The sequence below is a fragment of the Tauraco erythrolophus genome, chromosome Z (genome assembly GCF_009769465.1).
Source record: "Tauraco erythrolophus isolate bTauEry1 chromosome Z, bTauEry1.pri, whole genome shotgun sequence".
Lineage (NCBI taxonomy): Eukaryota > Metazoa > Chordata > Aves > Musophagiformes > Musophagidae > Tauraco > Tauraco erythrolophus.
The window spans coordinates 33,725,947-33,744,610 of record NC_141496.1 but is presented as its reverse complement, the minus strand read 5'-3'; the positions used below and the strand labels follow the sequence as shown (position 1 = coordinate 33,744,610).

Here is an 18,664-nt window from a genome sequence, read left to right as displayed (position 1 = left end):
CTCACGAAGGAGCACGGACGGCAACACTCCTTCCGTAGAGTGGTTACAAGGTTGAGTGCTGAGGATAAGGAATGACCTGTCTGTGCTTGGCAGAGCCTCAGTGTCTCCCCACACAGTGTGTGAACTGCGAGGGGCACTGCAGCCTGTGCTGCATCAGTACAGCTCCAACAGAACACGCACGCCGGGCTGGATGCCAGCACACCTGAGATGCCCTGGCAGCGACAAGGAAGAGGAGGCCAGCAATGGATGATGGAGATGTCCTGGCGTGGGAGACGACCAGGCTCCCCCACTCCAACATCTGCCAGAGGAACAAAACCGAAGCTCACTGCCAACGCCTTGTTCTGCACTGCTGCTTCCCACGGAGCGATACAGAGCTCCATCAGATCCCACCGCAGTGAATCGCACCGCTACGGGTGCCGGTGAGGTGGCTGACAATCCCTCCCGGTGCTGCTAATGCGAATCGACCGCGCGGCCGGTCGCGGGCAGGGCTGCACACAGCGGTGTCAGTCTGCCCCGGCATCGCGTCGCAGAGCCGCGAGAAGGTGTCGATTTAGCATGACTTTGTCCTCTCGAAGCGGTACCGACCACGCTGAACTCAGCACGCCGGAGGAGGGAAAACGCATGTGCAGGTAATTAGTAACAATCACGGGCTGCTTGGAAACTGCTGACTACAGCAGTAATGAGCAGGGCACATGTCATTGGCTTGTAAATGGAGAGAGCACTTACAGACCGTGGCAGCAAGCAGTAAAGGAAGGGGTTTTTTTCAAACTTAATATTTAATGTGGCATAAAAACGATGGAGAGAAATCGAGTGGTTCTCTAATCAGAGGTTTGGCTGGTGTTCCGTAACACAACAGAGTCGACAGATGAGGCAGACCTGAGAACTATCACTAAATTTTTCCTTAGACATAATCCAGTAGCAAGCGCTGGCATGAACGCCGATGTTTACGCGCTCCTTTCATCTTCAAAAAGTATCCCAAATGTTTCGATCTACCGGCATGCTAAGAAACAGAAATCTTACATCTTCTACCAACAGATCACAGGGGATCTTTCACATCTCAGCCCTCGGCATTGCTTTGCTGCCCACGCCACAGCCCAGCAACAGGAGCGACGAAAGACTCTGATCGTAATTCACTTCGGACCTCCGTTCCCAGCTTGATTTGCATTAAACTCTTTTACGATCTGTCTTACAGACTTAAGACTGACAAAACGAACTAGACTTCTCTCTCTTCACAAATGGCAGCCCAGAAAGTCTCCAGACTTTCTCGTAAAAACTGATTAAGCCTGAGCAGCAGATACCAGCTATCAAAAGGACATTAGTGCCCTTAGCTCAAACCCCTGTAAGTCATATTTCAAGTTCTTTACCCCCAGAAACGCAGCTTTTCAGCCCTACTCCCACCGGTAGTCCCGCTCTCTCATGAACCATCCTGCGACCCCACATTCACTGCTCTGCTGCACACAACAGAAGAGCTCTTGGTACGAACATTTCCCATCAACAGACTCTTCGGGGCTCTACCACTCACTCGCCAGTGTTTTAAGCAGCTCTTGGTCTCACGACAGTTAGGCTGTTACCAAAGTGTTTATAATCTGAGAAGTGAGGTCAATCTCTCAAGCCATTACCACCATCAGACATAGATTCTGGACATTTTTTTGAGCTTTATGCAGCCACCCCTCACTTTTACAGCTGAAAAGACACTAGCTAGCATGACTGAAAAAAATGATCCCCCAAGGCTTTCAGTCTCCTGCTCTCAGTCTGCTTGGACCCATCACAGAACAGCCTGTCTGGAGCAAGGAAGAGTGGAAACACTCAAAAACCAGTGACGAAATTAAAAGCAACCTAACTTTCTGAATCTCAGGGAAAGACTGGAGTTTGGGTTGGTTGTTCCTCCCCCAATGAGGAGCAGTTTTCAGGAGAAGTGCCATCACAGATCCACAAAGCTTAGGCTCTTGGCAGTCAGACAAGGGGCCAAGGCCCAGGACCTGGCTCTGGCACGACCCCTCTTGTGGGTCCGTCTCTGACCACCGAAGTGGGGCTGATGATACAAAGCTAACCTTCTTCCAGGTGTCACCTGCCTCATCTACCACCTACCCCCACCCCTCATGCGAGCCCCAGCTTGGGAACACTCAGCTGCTGAATTTTACCATTGCTTTGGTCAGACCACAAACAACAGAAACGTTTCCAGCAGGCAGAGTAAGCGACGTGTTAGCAATCGTTCGTTGGACCTGGCACTCACAACCACCGTTGTGTTCCATTGCCCAGTTCCTTACAGTTTTCAGCGATATCTGCTACAGACGAAAGGCCAGTAGCAGCATGCGGCTTTTGGTTACAAGGGAAGAAGGGTCAATAAATGTGTCTCCTCTTCTGAACTCCCTGTCCCTCCAAGGAAACAGGATGAGAAAAGAGGCATGACTGGGAAAGTGAGTTAATTCTGAGGAGAACGGAAAAGTCTGTCCATAAGAAACGCATCACCAAGCGCGCCATAACGTACATGCCTTGCACGTGACAAAGTACAGCTTGCTGCTTAAATCTTCCTGCCCCCAACAGTCTACACATCCTCTTAGCTCATCAGAGAAGCCTTGGCGCAGTGAGCATGACTTCATTGTACCGTATATGCCCAGTGCTATAGGGCCCAGACTGCACTGGGGCATCTGGTAGCACAAGCAGCACAAAGCAGTTGCTACAGCCATTACGAAAGGAAACGGGAGGATAACAGCCAGACAGTCTCCTCTGAAAATATATCAAAAGGCAGAGGTTTTAAAAGGGTTTTGATATGCTTGTGTAAATCTAAGTTTTATGAACGCAGGTGTTACAAAACTCTATGGCAATATCAAGTTAAAGGTGTGAATACCTACTGACTTGAAAAATGTGTTCTGTTACAGTTCTCATCCTGTCACATTTAAGACTAGTGGCAGGTTTTTTCTAAACTTGCTGCTCATAAAGCCTGCTCCACATTTTTGATGAGAAGTAGTAAATTTGACATTTGGAACTTTTCCCCAAGTGTAGGAAACGTCACTGGGAGAGCCTACACGAAACACGTACCGAGCTCCGCGGCGTCACTTCTGTAGTCAGCTTTGCTCTAACAGATGTGACCAGTCAGCTCACCAAACTCTAAGGAAGTAGTAACGTAAGAAGCATGAGAAGTGCTCAAACTGGCGTAAAAGAACAAGTGCTGCTCAAGTATCAAATCAAAACAACAGCTCTTGGTTGAACCTCATGTTGGCCAGGTGCAGATCTTGGATAGATAGTTCCCTCGGAGAAGACAGAAGTGAGGAAGCGCTCAGCTCTCTGCCACCTTCCTGTCTTCCTAACTTTTACCCCACAACAACGCTGCTCAGTCATTTCTCGCTAGTTTGCCTCCCCCTCAAGACATGGCTCCCATCAGTTCCCATCCCATGCTCTATGCTCCGGACGCTCATGGCCTGGAGAGCCCCAGACACGATGCCCACAGCACCCGCTCATGCGCTCCAAGGTGCTGCTGGGCTGCACCCACCCGCAGAGCACCAATGCCTCTAACAGAGCATCCGGCTCGTCATGGGGGCACGGCCTCAGATGAGCACAAGACGAACACCCAGAAGATGAACAGCGGGCAACAGGACACCCGCGACTTGCTGAGGCAGCCAGGGTCCTCTGCACAGAGCAGCACTTCAGCCTCCAACAAAAGATGCAGGGAGCTCTGTAGCAAACAATTACAGAATAATTTGCCTTAGGAGATATTTCTTTTTAACTTTCATAGGCTGTATGGGTGGATAATCATCTCAAATATAAAGGTTCATGGTTTCTTATACTTATCTATCGATCCATCCATCCATCTATACACACACATGTTCTTTTTCTCCCTACCTGTTATAAGCCACAAATACACAAAATCGCTCTTTCTGTCCATCCATCCACCCCTAGACAACTTCCTTATCCCAGTCTACTTCTTGAACCACCCACTCATCACCTGACAGGTGTTTCAAGAAGTCTCTCCCTTCCCATTTTGAAGAAAATGTGGATTTCCTTATGGTTCATGTAACTCTAATTTCATTGGAATGCTCTTAAACTTTTGGCAAGAAGAGCCAAAGACTGATGCCACACAGGGTTAAATAATTTCCTAGTAACGTTTGTTTTCAAAACAGCTCACCTGGTAGATGAGACCTACTGCTTTCAAGATACGGCATTACTATACTAAAACCAGCATCACCTTCCATTTTAGCAACAAAATAAACAAGTAAATGCAATCTTTGGCATAACAGAGAACATCCAATGCTGAAACCTGCACAGGTCAGACACAAGGACAGAAGTAACACACAGAGGTAACACGCATGGCAAACACAGAGCCTTAATTTTTAAAATCCGTTTTTTCTGATTCCCACGATTGCTTTGGGACACAATTTCATCATTCTCTTACCATTCGGGCAGTCGCCTTCCAAGCGATGCAGTCACTCCCAAAAAACTACGTGACCAAAGCATTGACCAAACCCTAGCTCTTCCTTCACTCTCGCCCTGTGCCTGCTGAACAACTGCAGGAGATGCTGCATTCTGTGAACAAACAACCTCCACTTCCCATTTAAATGCTCAGCCCTAGTGCACAATTACAATTCCAGAAATGATACAAAACACGAGCGTTTGTAGGAATAAAAAGTATCCAAAATTCAAGCTAGTTTGAACTGTCATAAAAACTCCCTCCAGTCAAACATGCCAGGTGCCTTTATGGAAAACAAGCAATAGAGCCCAAAAGCAGAGGCAAGCATTCTGCTCTTCTGTCATATCTTGAAATTTGGGATGCAGGTTTGGGGTGGAGGGGCATGTCCCTTCCCAGACAAGAAGAATGGATGCTTCACCTGCTGGCTCCAAGTGAGCACTACTGATTTATACAAGCCATGCACCTGGCTTTCAACTGGGCTGCTACGAAATCACACTTAAAAAGAGACTTTTTGAGCAAACGACTCCCCATCTGATGTGGCTCATCCATAAAGGGCATCAGCCTGCAACGTGCACACACACACACTTCACACCACATATTGGCGCTGGAGAATTGCTTACCTGTGACGATAGGATATGACTGAGGCCCAGGAACGCTCGCTCCCAAATCTGCAGATGTAGGGCTGGTTATGTTGGCTTTCATGTCATCTAATCCACCAGCTAACGATGCCATGGCTGAGTATTCAGTTGCCTGGAAAAAGAAACAAAAGGCATTTTAGCAATAGTAAATTTACTGTTCAAGAGCTTTTGCCTGTATGACAAAAAGTAGATGCAATGCAGAACTCAAAAATCTTTTGTTCAGTCAGTTTTAAAGGCAATACCCGTTTACACGGAGCTGTCAAGCATTCAAAATGCTCAATGAGTGGGTCTGTGCTTATGACCGATGTTCTCGGAGAACACCAAAATGGGCTTTCTTTATAAAATCAAACCCAAACTCATCAATATGTAACAAGGCTTTCCTTAAAGGGGAAATTTTGTAGAGTAATGGGGGCTGTAACTGCTGAGTGCACGTTACTTGCCTGTTAGAGAAAAACGTTCACGTCAGTTAACCTGAACTCTCCCTGTTTCAGTGGTGGCACTTGAAGAGACAGGCACTAACAAGCAGGGGGGACTGGGGTGTCCCATTTCCCCCCTTCTCTTGGGAATGCTGCATTTCTTTATCATCTCACAAGAATAGAAAGTGTTTGCTTAATGGATGGACTTGTAGTCCTAAATCCGAATTATTTAAAAACAAATCACCTGACTGTTGTAAGGACACTCTCCCCTCTCATAGGAATTTTTTAATCTCCTTAGTACAGGTCCTCAGAAATCAAACTGCTTCATTCCTATCACCCTGTAAAAGTCCGTGTAGCTACAGTAATCTACAGCAGGTGAGGCCAACCCATATGTCCAGAAGGACTTCCATGTACGTGGCGGAAAGCTGATCTTCATTTGCCTTTTTCCATGGCTCCTTATTGTCAGGATCATTCACAAAAACTTGGGAAGTTCTCTTTCAAAGTTCTCCCTTCTCTGTTGCTATTTGCACTTTAAGTTTCAATCCCTGATTCGTGAGCTCATAATCACACCCGTAACAATCAGAGGATGACGACTTCAAGTGAAGAACAGCAATAGGAACAGATAAAGCTGAACAACGACTCCGAGGCTGACCTCTGCTGCATTTCTGCAGACTAAGTCAATGCAGAGGCTGTCCAGAGCTGAAGTGACGAAGAGGAATGCAGGACCCTGTGACTTTTTTCAGCGACCAAGTTAAAAAGTTTACTTTTTTTAAGGAAACAAAAGCTGTTCTGAGTGAACATGTCTTCCTCCCTCCTCTGCAAGTTTCTTGGAAGTGTCCGAGAATCCAGACCACGATCTGGTATTTGCCACGAGCTCAGCATTTTGGGTCAGATATATCTGTTTGTGTCTCTCTTGCTCAGCTCTCACTCAAACAGAAGTTAATTTAGACAGATAACCCCATATTAGCAGGTCTGTGTTATCAGAAACGTGTTTCTTCTGAGGATGCAACGTGTGTGAGTCACGACGAGTACACCCCGTCACCTTGCAGGATCCCTCGTATAAACACCCTGCAGATGAGTGCGTACTTTTAGTTGGTGACTAGGTGCTGGTCACCCCATCCCTTCACCCTGCCCACGGACCAGCGCTACAGGGTGCTCTGGATAGAAGGCTCCTCAGTAAGTACCCATCTCCTACGCTTCTCCCTAACCTTTGCATTAAATTTCTCCTATTCCTCTGCCCTTCCAGCTTCCTCCTCCTCCAACATCCCCATGCCCTCACGTTTCCCCTGTCCTCACGCTCCCAGCCCCTTCCTTCCACCACCACTGCCTGGGAGACATGCACACCCACAGCTCTGCTTCAGCTCCGCTTCTGCACCTGGGGGAGGTCAGCCCCCGGAGCATCCCTCCTCTGCAGAGGATGCCAGCGATGGTCCCAGCCTTTCTTTCTCTACACATGCAACCAAAGCTGCTTCTTTGTGTTCCGAATCCTGCCAAGATACATATTTCAGCCTTCCCATACTGCTCTACATTGTCCTACATCCTATCCCGCACGAGGTACGTGCACATGCGGCAGCACCATTGGGCTTTTTACCTCTCAAAGCCCCATCTGACAAGACACCAGAGGAACAACAGCACAGCCGCCATCCTGCGGAGTTGTCTTGGGCAGCTGCTGATGCGTGAGTGGCGCGGGATGGGACGGCAGCGCAGCAGAGGAAAAAGCCGTCCTTGTGCGCTGCCACTTGTAGGAGAGCACCCACTGCTCCCTGGGGAAGGACGCCTTACTGCACCCCTGCCGCTCTAAGAAAGCCGTAACCGCACCACGTCCAGACTGGAAAATCCCTTTGTATCTTCCTGCAGCACACTGATCCACCCCTCCCTACAGGCAGGGCGTGAACATGGCTTCCAGCTTCCGGCAGGGGAGCTGGGCCCTGGTAGTGGGGCACATCCAGAGGAAGCACCCGGCTGTGCCCCGGGCTGGCTCACACATATGGGGCTGGGGCTGGGGGTGCACCTCCAAACACCAGTTTGGGGCATTTGGGCTGCTCCCCGTACAAATCCAGCCAGGACCAGCCCGAGCCCCTGCCCGTCAACCCCAGACACAGGAGGCTGGAGCTGGCTGCAGATGTCAAAACTTCACAGCTTGCTTCCCATCATGGTGGGAGGAACTGGACTGGGAGGAAGCAGGACCAGATCTTGCCTCTTCACTGTCACCATCTGGAAGCACCACATCATGAACCACGAGCTTGGCCCTTCCAGTTCGGAGGGACTGACTGGCTTCAGCATCAGAAGCACGCAGCTGTCAGGGTGCAGGACACTTGTCAGGGCCAGGACGGTGGTACCCCGCATCCTCCACACCACCCTGCCGCAGGGAGATGGACCGAAGCACAGCGGCACGGCCCTCCTGCGGGCAGCGCTGCCGCGTCCCACCCGCCTGCAGCAGCACAACCCCACACCGTGGCACCGCTTCTGCCGACCGGAGTGCCTGGAAGCGTTACGGCTGCCCAGCACGGCATGGAGGAAGAGTTCTCGGCCGGTGGCACTGCTGCAGGGCTCCAGGAGACAGAGGCATGAGAAACGGAGAACTAGGGTCCCTCCCCACTGCCGGTCCCTGTAGTTTGCTGCAGACAGGTGCTGCACCTCTTTTGCAATGGCCCAGAAACTTTTCCCGGAGGTAAGAATAGCAGGATTTTCAGGGATTTTCCAGCCGCTTCCCTGTTCCCATAGCAAATCAGTGCCCACATCCTTCCTCAGAGCCACCAGCAATGAGCCACCAGCAGCCACACCGACCATGCACAGACCACCGCTGTTGCCCCCAGTGCACAGGCAGAGCGAGCATGGGCCAAGGGGCAGACGCGGTGGCTGCTGACCCCTTGGCTCCCCGCGTAGTCCTGCAGAAGGAGTAAGCCCCCGCGTCACACCCACCTCTGCCACCACAGCTCCCACCGCAAAGCAGCGGGGACGCGGATGCGGGCACCAGGCTGGCGCAGCGGCAGTGCCGTCCTGCTCAGCTGAGAGCTGGGATCGTGCCAGGCTATGGCCAGCGCTGGGCTGCGGGCAGAGGAGAGAGTGGAGTGCCACCAGCAGAGAGGGGCTGCAGAGGGGCGAGGGCCAGCAAAAGGCAGCTTCTGGCCCCAAGGAGCAGGGGGCCGGGGGTGCAGAGCAGAACAGCCTCTGCCCCCAAACCAACTGGCGGGCACTGCCTCCAGCCCTCCTTGCCCTGAGTAGGGGCTGGGGGACCACACCACCCCTGCAGAAGCAGCAAGCCTCGACGGCGTTCACCCGCTCGCGAGGGGCACAGCGGCAGCCCCTCTTCCCGCTCCCCCAGGCAGAGCCCGTCCTTCCAGATGCCCCATCCAGAGAGGAGCAGAGAGGAAACCCTGGGAGAGAGGCAGCGCTCATGGAGCAGCCCCTCACCTCATGGCCCCATCGAGACCCTCCTGCCGACCCTCCCCAGGAGCCTCTCCAGCTGCTCGGGTGGGCAGCAGAAAGGGTCTCAGGTTTGGCTCCTCTACCAGTAAGCCAGCACCACCACCGGTGAGGAGCCGCTGGGATGGCCGGGCATGGACAGGGGTCCCTCCCCGCGCAGCGGGAAGCCTGACCTGCTTCTGGGTAGGTGAAAAAGCAAGAGTCGGGTGTTCAGTACCCTGGAAATTACCTGAAAAACGACTGCCTGCGGTTGTACCACGCACTGTCTCATCAGCATGGAGCACCACTGCCATAGCATGGAGGAGAGAAAACAGACACGTGAAACGAGGAATATATAAAAGGAGAGACCGAGAAGGACAAACCGAAAGGAGGGGCAGGACAGGGCCTCGCGTGGACCCCGGCCCCATCCCGCTCGCCCACTGGGCGCCTGGCAGCAGGCTGGGGCTGGCTCCCCCAGCGGGCACCCGGCGGGGAGCAGCTGATGTGGGGAGGGCAGGGGTGGTCTCCGCGTGCCCGTGGGCAGCAGTGCACCCCCTCTCACAGGCAGCGGGGCTGAACATTTCTGCACCAGGAGAAGTTTCACATCCGCCTCCACTGCAAAAGCTTTATTTCTAAACATTACCGCCCAGGGCGGGGAAGGCAATGGGCAGATGGAGGGAAACGGGGCGCAGGAGTGTTTCGGTACCGTTCAGAAGAGTTTACGTGGTGTGGCAGGAGGCAGCTCCGCCGTCTCCCGCTGCTCTGCCAGGACGTGGCGCGACAGCCCATCATCGGCTGCGCCTGCGCGCTTCCTCGTGACCATGCCTGAGCGCAGCCCACCGAGAGGTCAACCCACCCTACACGGACAGCAATCTTCTCTGTCAGATTTACCTGGAATTTTATCCCAAAGTGGCAGGCAAAGATGGACGCACAGTGGGGAACAAGACTGCTCCCTGAAACAGCCTGGCTCTGGGGTGCCGGCATGGGAAACGCCGGGAGGTCCTGCAGGCTGGGGGATCCACAACCTGGGTGGCGCTAGGCAAACGCAGCCCCCTCCCGCACCGTCCCTGTTGCGGGGCACAGACCCCACACCCCTCTCAAGAGACTGCACCAAGCAGAAACAGAAAAGAGGTGTCTGTGGCGCAGGGCAAACGGCCATCAAAAGGAGTCGGCTGGCGCCGCCGGGACTCACACGTGTTGCTCGACGCATCTGCTCAGCTGCCCACACCGCATCTGCAAAGCACGCAGCAGGCGCAACATGACGCCTCCCACTGCTGCCAGCATGGCCGCCCTGGGATGCAGCAGCCGTGGCAGTGGCGTGACGGGCTCGGACCGTCAGAGCAACGTGCCAGCTCAGGGCTGCAGGACTCGGTCTGCCTCTGCGCGGCAGACACGGTGCCGGGAGCCCCAAAACCAGCCCTTCTCCTCTTCCAAGGCAGGCATTAACCCAAGGTCTCTGAAAGGCACAGTGCTGTTCCCAGGTCACGATCGCCGAAGCCCCTGCTCGCCCCTCTTGGCAGCAGCCAGACCCCGCAGCCGACATCTCCAAGTTGTCGCATCATACATAATGCTTCAAAATTAGCCAGCAAAGGCAGAAGTGCTGCGCGCCGGGCAGGCTGTCCACGGAACCCCCCCTCAGCCTGACAAAAGCCAAGAAATTTGTAATATTAGATATGGTTCGGAGAGCTTAATCCAAAGCAGCCCTAATTAATCTCCCCAGGCTTTCGGAAACCCAGCGCCACTCGCAGCTGCACGGGCACCAGTGCTGCTCTGCCGGAAATTTTATGGGAATGGAAAATCCATCCGAATGCCACCTCAGATTCAGACGGGAAAGGCATCTGAAAACCTATATATCAAAGCCTCGCCACTGCCGCCCACCAGCCTCCCCTCCGCTCCATAATTTACACCGCATTCCCTGCACTGCCCACCGGAACCAAGCCTGCACTGGAGGGAAAGCTGTTTACCAGCTAATTGGGGCTGAACCCCAGTTTCTCTTTGTTTTGGGCAACATCGGGCTCTCTGCTCTCTCACAGGGTGTGGAAATTTGATTTTAGCGGCACAACCTTTCTCCCTCGGTTTAAATGGAGTATTTCTGAATCTCCCTTTCACAAAACTTACATGTTTTTAAAAAATTAACAGCTGTGCTTCGTTTTGGCCCAAATCCAATTAGGATCATGCACATCCCTAGAGATTACTCTGAAGACAGTGGGAATTACCTAGTGCACCCTGCCATGAACACATTTACCCTCATACTTCAGAGTAACTGACCTGGTTTTGACCCAATCTTCAGATTATCTGCATGTGGGAAACAACACGCTACGTTTTACATTTCCACAGTGCAATCCGTAAGTGGACGCAGCCATTCTCAGATTTTCCAAAGGGACCCCCAAATCCAATCTAAATGCCTGGAATTTACCTGTTGTTTTTCTTTTATACATATAAATAGCCGCATTTCCATTCGCTCTTTGTTTCTCATTTTCATTTTGTTCTAATATCTGCATGTAAATGTCTGAAAATAGCATCTGTAATTGAAGATTATGAAGTATAGCCAGCTCCTGACAGGCTGCTAAGGAAGATGGATTATCCTCATTTTTCTGTAAATTTTGTCAATTTTGGAATTCATAAGCTATCAACACTGATCAAAATGTGACCGCACAGCTGTGTCAAAGCGGACGGCGCGGTGGCGGCGTGGCTCCCAAGGAGGACGGCTCTCCCCAGCTGCCCGGCTGGGGCACGCGCCACGGGAATCCTTCCCGGCCGCTCCCAGTGTCTGCGTCCCCTACCCCTCCAAAAAAAGATAAAAATATTCAAATAAATAAATAAATTGAAAGTACGCAAATTCTCCGGTGCGCCGATTCACATCACAAAGCATAATTTATTGCGTGTTCTCCCTTTTTATTTATCCCTAAGTAGTAAACACGATTTCCATTCAGGGGGTTCGTTATGTTCCACTCCTACCAGACAATCACGGCACACTTGAGGCAATTGTTTAGCCTCTTCCTCTCAATTTTCCCATTACTGGGAGTAAGTACTGTTGGGACTCTTTAATAGCCCGACTGCAGCCCATATCAATAACAGATGAGGTTTAATCGTCCAACACAAAAATTATTTAGGCTCAGTAAGGACATTCAATGTCATTTGCATAATGGCATTTCTATCCTGAGCACCTAACCCATCGTGCATAAACAAGGCCCTGGGACCATAAATAATAATAAATCATGACGTCCACGCTCCTCTTGCTGTAATAGGAGCTTCTCTTTGCAGAAATTATTTCAGCAGGAAATGGGCACTGTAATTTTGAAGACATGTGGCATCGCACAGGCCAGTAAATCACCCCCGCGCACACGCGCACGCACACGCGCGCTCCAGCGAGGCTGCCCGTGGCCAACAACAAAAACCCACAGAACAGCAGCACAGAAAACAGCCTGCGCTCACTGCCGAAATCGTCCCGATTTTTATTATTATCACTGTTCTTTCTCAGTCAGAGCTGTCAGACTAAGCAACATCGATGTCCGGGCAGTGTGCGCGGTGCCTGTGCCTGCGCACAGGGGGTGACGGACCCCGACACTTGCCAATGCCATCCGGCGTCCCTCACTCCCGCAGCCCTCAGGCCTCTCCGGGGATGTCCAGTGGGAAGGCAGCAAAGCCCTGCAGGCATGTGTGGATGTTTTCCAACCAAGCTCTTTGCCGGCTGCTGCGATCCTGGTCGCCCGGCTGGGGCAGCGAGGCCAGCGGACTCTCTTCCTCTGGTTTGTAAGCAGAGGAGAGAAGCCTCCATAGAGAAGCCTCCATGGAAACTCGTGCTGAGCCCAGTCCGGGACACACACAGCCCGCTGAGCTAAGGCAGTTTCCCACTTTACCACCTCATCTGGCCAGTAACAAGCACCTGGATGATTGCTGGGATTGGCAAGTTTCACCATCGCAGGTTTAACCCCAGCAGCTCCATCCTCTCCCAGTATAAACACTGCTCCATCTCCTCTGGGAGACAAAACGAAACCAGACGCCAACCCTCCCCAGCTCCCACCTGCCCCCCTCCTTTCACAGCCCCGCACAGTCTCTCCCCTGCCTTCTCCATGCCTGAACCCACCAGTTCAGTTTACTGAGGAACGTAGAAATGACAACAAATTCTGCCGGAGTCTCCTCCCGGTGTCGGCGTTGTGCATCCATCCTGACGGCTGCACTGCAGACAGCCATGCAGGTACCTTCTCCCTGAAACAGCAGGAGAGAAACTCCCCGGCCCCCTCCAACGTCTCCTCTCCTGGCCCTCCTGCCCCTGCTCCTGGGCAGCCCCTCTCCAGCTCTCCTGTCGGATTCAGGCAGGGCGTTTCTCCTCTCCCCCTCCCCATGGCTCCTCTCACACCAGCACGTGCCGACTGGTGACCTTGCTGCTCCGTCGGCAGCCTCCACTGCCCCATGCACAATGCCAAAAAGAGGGGCACCCATCGGAATAAAGCGTAACATGCCTGGTTAAAATAAAGCCAAACACATCCCACCCTGGTGGAAAAAGCACTTTGCTGTTTGCAAACCCAGTACATAATCACTCACGGTCACACGATACGCAAAAACACGCTGTCTCTTAGGACAGGAACAGGACACTCACACCCCCAAACAACAATTTCAGCCACAGGAGGAGGGAAAATGGACAATCCTCTGTCACGGCGGCTACACTGCTGCCAGTGAAGCACTGGGTATGGGTAAGCAGGGAAGAAAACACAACCAGTAGCACAGTCAAGCATTTCCCTGCGGAGAAACATGAGCCAGAAGTATGAAGGCGCACTGGGAACACGCATGAAGTTTACGTCAATATCGCCATATCTTTTCAATCCATCCTACTGACGGTTCCTGGTGCTTGAGAAGCTGTGTGCATGTTTGCAAGAACAACGTTTGTATTTCTGTAGCGCTTTCAGACAAACTATCTGAAGGCATTTCACAAATGCCGTCTGAGAATCCTTTCACCATACTCTCTCTGTGATATTACGTATTGTGCACAATAAACTGGTTTCAAAGCAGCACCCGAGGGTGCCCAGGGAGGTGGCTGAGTCCCCATCCCTGGATGTGTTTAAGAATAGGGTGGATGATTTACTTAGCGATATGGTTTAATGGGGATTAGGGATGGTTGGACTCGATGATCTCTAAGGTCTTTTCCAACCTAGGAATCTATGAATCTATGAATTCTCATGGTGAAATGCCCCGGGCAGCATTTACCACGGACCAAGCCTTCCAGGCAGCCAAAGCCCAGGCAGCCCCGGCAGCTCCGGGTGCACCAAATCTCTTCCCAGACAAAAGCCAACAGAGAAAGCCACGGAGTTCACTGTGTTTTGTGGCGTGTTGCAAAGTCAAAGCTGAACAAATCCGTTATCAATCCATAATCTCCCAAATCTCAGGTCACTTTCAAAGCTGGACACAAACTTACATTCTTCATTTTCCAAAAGACTTTCACTTTTCCTGCTGGTGTCCCTAGGAGCACGGGGATCAGGAATCTCCTGTTTTCCATTTCGGTGGTGGCAACTTTCCCTACAATGCTGAGCTCCCCATGAAATCCCCAACGTGGAACAGACCTCACCAAAAAACCCAAATACACAAACACATTTTTCCAAAGTTTTTCTTTCTTCTCTTATACCCAAGGCTGGAATGGGAACAGTAGCAATACGGCAGGACAGTTTTCATTGCAAGGTGTTCATGAGAAAGACAGAAATAGAAGGACTAACATTATTCTTGGAAGACTGACAAGGCACTTTCCAGTTACAGGTCCTCAGTGGCGTGGGGTTGGGGAGGCAGCAGGTACCACACTCTGACAGCGGCTGCCCCCAGCTTGAGTCCCTGAACCAGAGCATTCTGTGCACAAACACAGCGTGCCAGGAGGGCTTTGGGAGATGCAGAGGTGTGGAGACTCTCCTTTCCCTCCGCACGTGCGACAGGCACACTTGGCCTGAACAGAAACCTGGGCAGAGGCAAACCTGGAGAGCAATGCGCTGCTTCCTTCGATGTGACACTCACTAAGGACTAACAGGCACTGAAGCCCACACATCCCACAGGGTAAACCTTGAGCTGTTTTTCCCCCATTTGCTAATTAGCTGAGACCTGCTGACAACCAAACCCAACCAGCAGCAGGTCTGGAGTGTGGAGGCTTTGGGACAAGCCACTGGAGCCTGGGGCAGGACAGCATCGCTTACCTCAGGGACATTCTGTGTCCGCATTGAAACACCCTGTCCAGCCCGTCCCACTGCGGGGCAGGGAAGCGGGCTCCTTGGCTTCAGAAAAAACACCCAGAAACATCAGAAATCACCTGCACACTGGTATGGAAAATGAAGCAAAACAGAGGCGGGCTGACCACCGAGTGTGGTACCTATAGGGTACCTATGGGGTACCTACAGGGTGCGGTTTCCAGGCAAAGAGGCTCTGTCTGATGACACCCACAACCCACCGTGGCTGGCAGCTCTTCACTGCCTCGCTACCGTGAAAGGCTCCAGCAAGGAGCCTTCTGCACAGAAAAATTATCAAAGATGACAGGTTTGGATGCAACATTTCAGTTTTTATCAAAACATTCTCTGCTGGAAAGACAGGTTCAACCAGACACGCTGCTGCTGCAATAATCATCGTTTTGCCGCTGAAACGTCAGCTGCGCAGAGACGCCCAGGCACCACACACGCACCAGAGCACCGCGACGAGAACGTGGTGTCGGACAACCCACCGGGAATCCACTGCCAGGACCGCCCAAGCATCGCTCCCACCCCAACAGCTGCCCGGTTCTCAGGCCAGAAGGGTACTTGGGGACACATTTTCACACTTTTCTCTACAGCCACAAGAACCAGAGAGCAGCCGTTTGCCTGAACAAACACACGGACGTGGGGTCTGCCCCTCCAGCGCAGCCTCGCGCCTTGGCAGTGCAGAAGCCGCTCATCAGGCGCACCATCCAACGACAGTTTCCTATGTACTTTAATTTTACCCGTTACTTAACCATGTGTTTCAATCACTTAGGGAGGCCCTGAGAACTGGTCAAAACACTCTGAGCCAAACGCAGCATCTGACGAGTGCCGCTCTTCCGCCTGGCTCCACTCCGCAGCTCCCATTTCAGAGAGGCACCTCACTCCCCCCAGCCCTCCGGGTACGTCTCTGAACACAACTGATCCAGACTGACCCAGACCTCTGGCAAGCTCCAAGCCCGGAGGGCACTTTTGCAGCGCGGAGGATGAGCAGAGGAAAGCCCTGCCTCTCCGTGGCTGCCCTTACTCAATTATATTTCCAAGGTGAGAGGAGCAAGGCTGAAACCATCCCCCCACATGCGAAGCTGCTCTCTTAGCATGAGAGTTTCCTTCCTTTCAGATTTAATTTTTTTTTTCATTTCAGCAAATTCTGCCGCCACCAGATTTTTAAGCAGCCACAATTCATATCAGCAGACAGGAATTTTAAAACAGCCCTTTTTTCTGGAAGTGGCTTAGCTCTGCAATTGCTTTTTGTCATCACACAACCACTTCTGTTTCATTCAATCCCTTCCTAAACAAACGGCAACCCAAAACTATGGCGTTTTTCCGAAAACTAAGCATCTGCATGGAGCTGCTCAGGCTGCTGGGTTCATCCGCCAGGCTGCCCTCCACCTCCTTCTGCAAGCAGACTGAACCGGCTGCTGCTCTCCCACCCAGCCACGCTTTCCACATTTTCCATTGCAACTGTACAGCTTGCTTTCCATTGCAAGCCACATTGTAACAGCTGGAATGAACAGCAGGTGGCTGGACATCAAGGTCATAGGATAACCCAGGTTGGAAGGAAGCTCCAGAGGTCCCTCAAAGCAGGGCCAGCTAAGGGGCCCAGCCAGGTGGCTCAGGGCTTTGTCCAGGTGGGTCTTGAAAGCCACCATGATGGAGACTGCACAACTTCTGAGGGCAACCTCTGCCCTGCTTGACTGTCCTGAGCGGGAGGAAGAGCTCCCTTGGACCCCACAGAGCCTCTCCTGTGTCAGCTCATGACCTGGTCTATTGTACTCCCACTGTGCGCCACCGTGAAGAGTTTGGGTCCTTCTATGAGATGCTTTAGCACGTCAAGATCTCCAGGTATTCACTAGAATCATAGAATCATGGTTTGGGTTGGAAGGGATCTTCAGGATCATCTAGTTCCAACCCCCTGCCATGGGCAGGGAAACCCTCCACTACATCAGGTTGATCAAAGCCTCATCCAACCTGGCCTTGAACACTTCCAGGGATGGGGCAGCCACAGCTTCTCTGGGCAACCTGCTCAAGTGCCTCTCCACTCGCAGTGTAAAAAATTTCTTCCTTAGATCTAACAGAAATCTCCTCTCTTTCAGTTTAAAGCCATTGCTACATTAGCTGTGTAGGAAGCATACTCTGAGACATCCATCTTTGCTAGTTAAAGTGATGGACATCTTTAGAGAAAGCCTACGGAACGGGTGTAGAAGAGCGGTGATTTCCAAACGAAAGGGTGGAAATTGAATGTGAAACTATTCAAAGCCTGCGGGATCCAGACATTTACCAGGGACCAAGAAAGAAAGTCTCATTCCATTCTTCAAATGCCAGTGCAAGCCCTTCCCCTCAGATATAATGTCAGCAGGCCAGGCATTAAATAAATCAACGGGCAAGTGTGTTTGCTCACAGATTTGTCTCTGCCTCTCCTGCAGGGCTAACACAGACATCAGACGTCGGTCAATTTTGCTATGACATAATCTTGGCCGACCAGTGCCATTACATGACATTGTCTTTTCCACAGAGAAAACCAGCTTCAGCACAATTCCAGATCTATTTTCCTATGCAAGTGGAACATCACATACATACACATTGCAAAGTGCATGGACGACTCCCCTGTTATTTTTCAGAGAGACAAAGACTACATCAGCAATTATAATTCTACTCATCTTACTCATATATTACGCCTTGATGGGATATTGAAAATCTGATGGGTGGCCAGTAAATCACGGCTCTCCTTCAGCTCTCAGGCAGAGCCCACTGTTTGACTGGCTGCTGTCTGCGACTCTTCTGTGATGTCAGACTTCCATTAGCCATCTGCTGGTGACACGAAACCTTGGAAGGAAGACTCCAGTGGAGACAAAGACGAGGGTTTTTATTTCAAATTTGCTGATGTCACAGACCTGGTTTATCTCTCTAAACTGAAAAGAATTAGCTATGTATCGCAAAACACATGATGAACAAAGAGATACCATTACTCAAAGCCAGCCCCCCAATTGCAATGAAACGTGGACACTTCTGGCAAGACAACGAGAGGGCAAAGGTTTTCTTACATTTCCCATTTCTGTACCACGCTTACAGAAGTGGTGGCGAGTCTCCTGGCGGAGACAACCCGCTGTCTTTGCAGGGCTTTGTGTTCTGTTGTCGTCACAAAGCTCTGGGTGTAAAGCTGGTATAAAGCATCGAGATGAAACCTTGTGCCTGGCGAAGTGTGCCTGGCTGGTGCTACCCAACAGTGACAGTGCCAAGGCTGCAACTCTCAAACACTGTTTCCCCAGACCCTCAGGGAAGATGCACATCACGATCCTCCTCGACAGCATTTTAGTCCCAGAGGAGCCCCGAGCTGTGCTGGCGCACCAGAGCACTGGCAGCATCACCAGGACGCCAGGGCCAGCAGCTTGTGACACACCGGCCACGGTGCTGACCGTGCCACACGTCACTGACACCCCCTCCGCACAAGCCTGTGCACAACCTGGGGAGCCTGCCCAGGGGAAGAAACATTCCCACTGCGTCCATACGGAGCAAAGAGACCAGGACAAAGGAGATGTCGGAGCTCCAAACACAGCAAGGCTGGCCTTACCTTTAACCAGGAATTTGCATTTTCAC

At 51.8% G+C, this 18,664-nt stretch overlaps 1 protein-coding gene across 7 annotated transcripts in view; it reads right to left on the bottom strand.

Moving 5' to 3' along the window:
* The window catches only part of PAX5 (paired box 5), a 144,197-nt gene that overhangs the window by 57,717 nt on the left and 67,816 nt on the right, over window positions 1-18,664 (bottom strand). For 6 of the 7 annotated variants that reach the window (XM_086628768.1, XM_086628771.1, XM_086628773.1 and 3 more), the window contains one exon: window positions 5,026-5,155. In XM_086628768.1, coding sequence (XP_086484894.1) covers window positions 5,026-5,155 — 130 coding nt within the window. Of the gene's footprint in view, window positions 1-5,025; window positions 5,156-9,114; window positions 9,172-18,664 lie in introns of all 7 variants that reach the window. The other variant, XM_086628767.1, reaches the window with a different exon arrangement.